The 6,693-nt window shown below is 32.9% G+C and overlaps 1 protein-coding gene across 1 annotated transcript; it reads left to right on the top strand.

Moving 5' to 3' along the window:
* Positions 1-3,254: 3,254 nt before the first annotated feature.
* Positions 3,255-6,195, top strand: LOC145031256 (cyclin-dependent kinase inhibitor 4-like). Its single transcript, XM_078979779.1, has 3 exons — positions 3,255-3,884; positions 5,538-5,741; positions 5,824-6,195. The coding sequence occupies exons 1-3, from the start codon at positions 3,463-3,465 to the stop codon at positions 5,891-5,893; spliced, it is 696 nt and encodes a 231-aa protein (XP_078835905.1). The 5' UTR covers positions 3,255-3,462; the 3' UTR covers positions 5,894-6,195.
* The last annotated feature ends 498 nt before the right edge of the window (positions 6,196-6,693 follow it).

Below are 6,693 nucleotides of genomic sequence, written 5' to 3'. Positions count from 1 at the left end.
ACAACAACAATGCATATTGCTTCACATGCCAATCCTGATGGTGTTAGATATTGATTTTCAATTGAGCATTCATATCGTTAACAACATCTTGTCCCATATATACTCTACTATAATCTTCAGCCAAAACATCAGCAATATATTCACTCAAAACATGTTTGTTTGTTTGTGGATGATTAAATTGCAACATTGTTGAAGAACATGTGTGTACGTCAACAAATTATTCACTTGAAAAAGTACGCCATAATCTTGATTCCTTTTGCTCTTAGTAACCACGAACAATTTTCCGAACACACACAACCTCATACCTTGATTTGGTCGATCTAGTTGTCTTCGTCTGAAAAACTTCTTGAAGAAACTTTTTCCTAATCGCCCGTTTTAGAATGTCTTTGTTCTTAAATATACTGAGACATTCAATATCTTGATGATTGATGTTGCCATCTGTGATGTGATATCTTTATTAACATCAACTAGACATTTTGGAAGAGGGGGCATACTGTAAAAAAGATTATTGGGAAACTTGGCTTTACGTTCATCACCCAACTCATCTCCATCAGAATTGTTTTCTAAGTCGGTTATATCTAAAGCTACATCAACAACATCAACAAAATCCCCGTAACCATGTATATTTTCATATTTCTGAATCATAACTTTTTTCTTTTTAGTATTATCTACTACACCCTTATTCATAACTTTAACTTCTTGTTGGGGAACGTCAACATAACAACAACCCACGTCATTAAGATATGTACCAACATCATCATCACCAACGTACTTGTAATTTTCAGGATCCACATAGAGAATAGGTGAATACCTCACATTAACATTTTCAGCAACACTATGAAATAGAGGTACGCTAGGAGTCATGAAAGTACCTATTGGATTGTTGCTCCCTTTATCGCTGCATAAGTTTGCAACTGACTCATTTCCATTCTCGCCACCCTCCGTAACCGCATCACCTTCATCATCCACCACAAAGACTTTCACAGCCCTTCCTCCAATCGATTTGATTACATTGATTAACATTCTAGCATTCATGTCTTCAACTATGACTATATATTGATTAAATTCAGGATGATGGAAACGAAGACTAATTTTATATTTTTCTAACAAATCAGTTTTCATTCTCACCAAAGATACAAAATCACTATAACTAATATACTCAGAAAATATGAAAGTGAATTCAGAAATACCTCCTTGTGGACATACACGTATTCAAGATTTGTTTCCACAACTTTCCACCTCCCACCAGTTCCAACGCAAACCAAATATTCATTCATTTTATTAGGGTGGTTTTAAACAAAATTTTCAAAGAAATAACAACTAAAGTGATAATTTTTTACTAAACTTTATACATAATAAGGTTGTTTCGTAGTCAAGCCTTATCAATTTAGTAGTAAAAATAAAAAAAAATAAAAAAAATCAACACAAAATTGAAGGTGAAATGGAGAGGAAATCGCAGATGAACCTAGTTCATCTGCGATTTTAGTCTGAGATGACATGTACGGGAAAAATGAAATAAATAAAAAAAAACACTTGCGAACGTACAAATCGTTAAAGCACGACTGTGCTTTAGCAACTTGTACGTTCGCAGATGGAATGTTAAAATCGCAGATGGGCTTAATCCATCAGCGATTTTCATGATATTTTTGTAATTTTTTTAAGTAGTTAAAGGATTAGGATATATTTAGATAAAATTGCAAAAATGGTCCTCGTGCTTGCCAAAATTATGTAGTTTTGGTCAAAAAAAAGTTTGATGGCGCATCAATGGTCTAATTTCAGATAGCTTGTGTGTTTTTGGTCCCTATGGTTGATATTTTTGTGTGTTTTTGGTCCTATGGTTGATATTTTTGTGTTGTTTTGATCCATACCCTACATAAAATGACAAATATACCCTCAAGATAGTGTTTTTTTTAATATTCTTTTAATATTTTCTTATTCTTTTAAATAAATAAATAAAAACCCAAAAGAATACACACCCCCACCCACCTATGCCAATACTCCCACGTCTCTCTCTCTCTCTCTCTCTCTCTCTCTCTCTCTCTCTTTCTATCTATCTATCTATTTCTTTCTATATTTCTTTCCTTCTTTTGGGCGACATCCTCCTAGTTGGTTCTATATCGGAGTACTGTTTTCCCGATGGAGGACCTTGTCACAGTAACCTTCAAATAAATATGTAAAGTAAACACACACACACACATACACACGCATTGGGGACAAAGACAGTAAGGGCACCGGAGGAAGAAGGTGTGCCGAAGGAAGAAGGGGATGGATTTGATCAAGGGGAAGTAGTTTATGGAGTAATGGACTCTGATCTAAGATCTGAAATCCCTTTGTTAGAGTAAACTGCAAATGGGAGAAGGCTACCGAAACCCTAAAAGTATCTGACGTCGAATTTATAGGAAAAAGATCGTCCGATCTACTTCAAATTTGAGTTCTTGGTTTTAGCACATGATTTTATCCCATTGCCTCCATCCTCTACATGCTTTGAAAAATTCAACATTTGATTCCTTTTGTGAATCTGAGCTTTATTTGATCTTAATTGTTGTTTTTTTTTCCGAAGCACAAATATTATTGTAGGTTTGAGTTGAAGCTGGAGCAAGGGTTAAAGACAGTGGTACTAAGGATGGCGTTAGAGGCTATGATGGTGATGAAGGTGGTTTTAATGGTGGTGAGCTCCAACGGCGGTGCGAAGGGTAGTTACGGTGGCTTTAATGGGGGTGAGGGGTTTAATTCCGATGAGACGATGTGAGGGAAAATGATGAGGATTGAGAGTTAACAAGGACTCTGGCGAAGGTGGTAGTGGTTGCGATCTACATGAACTTCAACGAGAATAACGGCTGCTGATGGTGGTTCCAAACACTGGTGATACAATGTGGAGATAATAAGAGTGGGAAATGGGTTATTTGTTTTTATTTTTTTATTTGAGTTCAAAAAATACAAATTAAATTAGTTTATGTATTACATCAATTAAAGAAAATGAATAATATAAATTATAAAAGCATAACCGTATTATTAAATGTATAGAGACCAAAACCAATAAAAAATCAAATATTAAATCACCGTATACCACCAAAACCTTTTAGATTAAAACCACCTAATTTTAAAACCACATAGACAATTTTTACGATTTTTGTCATATATTTATAATTTTCTCTATAAAGAAACAAAAATATATATATTTGAACATTAATTTTGAGAGTATTTTTTTCTTAGCTAGGGACCCATTCTCAATAAATTACTCCTGAAATGGCTAAAACCCTCGAATCATCTTTTCCCCATAATTCTTTCTTCCCCCAAACAATTCTCTCTCTTTCTAACTTCAAACGGCTTCTTCTTCTTGTTCATCTTCTTCCCTCTTCCTCCAACCAACAACCGAGAACTATCGTTCTCTCGCACTCAAATGATGACTCTCGGAGCATAAAATCAGTTGGGCAATTACAGAGTAGAAACTGAGAATTAAAGATGGGAAAGTACATACAGAGGAACTCAAAGACTGCCAGGAAGGTTTCGATAATGGATATACCTTCTCATGGCGGCGTCCGTACCCGCGCCAGAACACTAGCCCTCCAGAAAGCTTCTTCCGCCGTGTCGCCGGGTGCTGGTTCCTACATTCAACTCCGTAGCCGTCGTCTAGTCAAGCCAACTCCTTCAAACATACAGAAGGAGAACCGTGTTCCACCAAAACCGAATAAACATTCTTGCAAAGGAGCCGGTTCTTCGACTCTGAACGCTAATTCTCGGAATTCTTCTCGGCCTGTTAAGAAATTGGTGCATAGGAAAGACGAGATTCGTCAAGAAATCGAGATTACGGATGCTGAAGATGTTGGAATCGATGACGAAGCTTCATTTGGTGAGAACATGTTGGAAATTGAAGGTAGAGAAAGGTGGGTCTTACATTTTTTTCTTCTCTGTTTAATTCTTTTGCTTGAATGAAATTCATAAATTAGGGTTTCGCTTGTTCTTCCCAAAGTTTTGGTTTTTTCTGGGGTTTGACTATATATTTTGTTCAATTCAAAAATATTTTTAGGGGTTTTCCCGAATCAACTCTCAATTGGCGAATGGTGGTGTTTCTTCGAATCTTTTTCGTTTCCTTTTGCTTAATTTCATTTCAAAGTTCATTATTAGGGTTTCTTTTCAAGCAAATTTCTTAACTCGAGTAGCTTTTTCCAGATTCGATTTTCTGAATTAGTTTCTCATTTCCTGAATTTTTTTCCTTAATTATGCCGCTTTCGGCTAAAAGCTTATAATAATTTCAATTTTGTCAGTCTGTTTCGATTCAAAATTTTGTTTTTTGAAATGATTGGGGTTTTGAACGTCTGTTTATCGGGTATATTTTCTTTCTCTGAAAAGTCTCTTCCAAAAGGGTTTTTCTACTCTCTGTCATTTTTAGATTGTTTCAGACTACTCGATAAATAAAGTCATCAAAAAATTTCTTTCACTTTTAAGAAAAGAAAATTAAAAAATCCCAAATTTTGAAAACGAAATTAACATCAAGGAAGAAATCATGGTTTATTTTTGCTATATAGTTTATTAAAATTGATTAATTCTTAGACGCGATATCACCATGGATATAAATTTCTGATTTTTATACATTTTCGCTGTTAATTTCATTGTCTTGTTTAACCTTAAACACTTAGTTTCCATTAACGACTTTATTCCTTTACACAATGCCACTCTTTTATTGCAAATTTTCAGTATATATAACAACTTCTTTTCCATTTTAAACCAAATGTGTAGAAATTCTGTAATTGATTCTAAATCTGCTTGAAAACTAGAATACCCTTTTGGCTCTAGTCTTTTGTTTTTATATCATATTAAAAAAAACCCTTGAAACAATTACAAAAAGGAATCACCTTTTTACTATTCAATTTCATTTCATTGGATACCTTTGTGATACTTAAATCATGCAAGATTATACTTCATGATTATTTTTTTATCGGGATCACAACTTTTTTACTATAATCTTAGCATTGTGGGGCCCCAAATGTATGTGGGAATCAAATTTTACATTATCTTGTATGAACACTTTTACTTTATTTAAATCAAATAGTGTTTGCAACTTGCAAAAAACACCCCTTCGAAATTTATATGCTTAACTTTTTTCTTTTTTAAATTTCCATTTGTGACTTGATTTCTGTTCCTTTTTGACTTAATACCTAAGGAATGTCTTAATAGGTACATATAAACAAAAGGGTAAAATGGTCATTTACTCAAATTCAGACAAATAAAAACGTGTTTCTTTTTGCCTTAATACATAATGAATATCTTTAATACGAACAAATGTATATAAAGGTGTTTCTTTTAGAGTATATAACCAATAAAGTGTAAATTTGAAACATATAAACAGAAGGGTAAAACGGTCATTTACTCACATTCAAACAAATATAATGTCTTTCTCCTTGGTATATAAAGGTGTTTCTATTTAACTCGATACATAAAGAGTGTATAAACCATGAAAGTGCGGATTTGATACATATATAAACAACAGAAGGGTAAAATGGTCATTTACTCACATTCAGACATTTCATTTCATACAGGAGTATACGAGAAACAACACCATGCAGTTTGATTAAGGATCCAAACACCACAAACACTCCAACATCTTCTACAAAGAAGACTTATTCTACAAATTCCAATTTAAGAGTACAAATTCCACCTCCAAGACTCATCCCTACAACACTTGAAATGGAAGAGTTCTTCACCGAGCCAGAAAAACACCAACAAAAACTGTTTATCGAGAAGTATATAAATATATATTTCGAAATTACGTTTTTACCCTTTTCTTTTATATTGTTTCTTATGGAATAATAAATTGTTTTGTAGGTATAACTTTGATCCGGTGAATGAGAAGCCTCTCCCGGGGCGCTATCAATGGATGAAAATGGATAATTAAGTTTGAAAGGGTAAAATGGTAATTAGGGTATGTTTGTAAAGAAAGAAGTAGGAGGAATGAAAGATATAGGTTAGGGTGTAGATTAATGATCTGTAGTATAAGAAAAAAAGAAGAAGAAGAAGAAAAAACAGGTTAATTTTCTAACAGATCATCTACTAACAGGGGAAGAAGAAGGTGGTGGTGGTTGAATGAATGAATGACTCTAGGTTTTATTTATACTTCCTTTGTTTATACTCATGGGAAAGTTTAAGACACCCCCCTCCCCTTAATAAAAATGACAATATTACCCCTCTCTTTATTCATCCTTATATTTGTTATGTGTTTAGTCTTTACTTACTTACATTCATGAATGTGGATACATTAGGCATTGGATCTTTTATCTACTTGATTTTAAAAATTGAGTTGTGTTTGGATGATATTGTTAGAATTTAGAATATAATTTTTTAATAGGAAAAAGTAATTGAATCGATTATGTAAGATACATGAAAAAGTGATAGAATGTTATATAACAAATAAATCAATGAATCGAATATGTAAAATACAATTTTTTAGTATGAAAAAGTAATCGAATTGATTGCTTAAAATAGGATTCTATAATGGGAAAAAGTAATAGAATGCTTTGTAACAAATAAAAATACGATTCTATAATTGGGAAAAGTAATAGAATGTTATGTTATGTAATAAATAAATCAATGAATTGATTATCTAAAATACAATTTTTTAGTAGGAAAAAGTAAACGAATTGGTTACATTAAATACAATTCTATAATAAAAAACAGAGTAAATTACACGAATTGTCC

Source organism: Lactuca saligna, chromosome 2 (assembly GCF_052625555.1).
Source record: "Lactuca saligna cultivar CGN05327 chromosome 2, ASM5262555v1, whole genome shotgun sequence".
NCBI lineage: Eukaryota > Viridiplantae > Streptophyta > Magnoliopsida > Asterales > Asteraceae > Lactuca > Lactuca saligna.
Note: the sequence above shows the minus strand (reverse complement) of the source record. Positions and strands in the feature narration are given on the sequence as shown.

Excerpts from the sequence above, each read along its gene's own strand:
- LOC145031256 (XM_078979779.1), top strand. The coding sequence starts at position 3,463 with ATGGGAAAGTACATACAGAGGAACTCAAAGACTGCCAGGAAGGTTTCG. Across the intron at positions 3,885-5,537 it reads GAAATTGAAGGTAGAGAAAG|GAGTATACGAGAAACAACAC; the intron begins GTGGGTCTTACA and ends CATTTCATACAG. Across the intron at positions 5,742-5,823 it reads CAAAAACTGTTTATCGAGAA|GTATAACTTTGATCCGGTGA; the intron begins GTATATAAATAT and ends ATTGTTTTGTAG.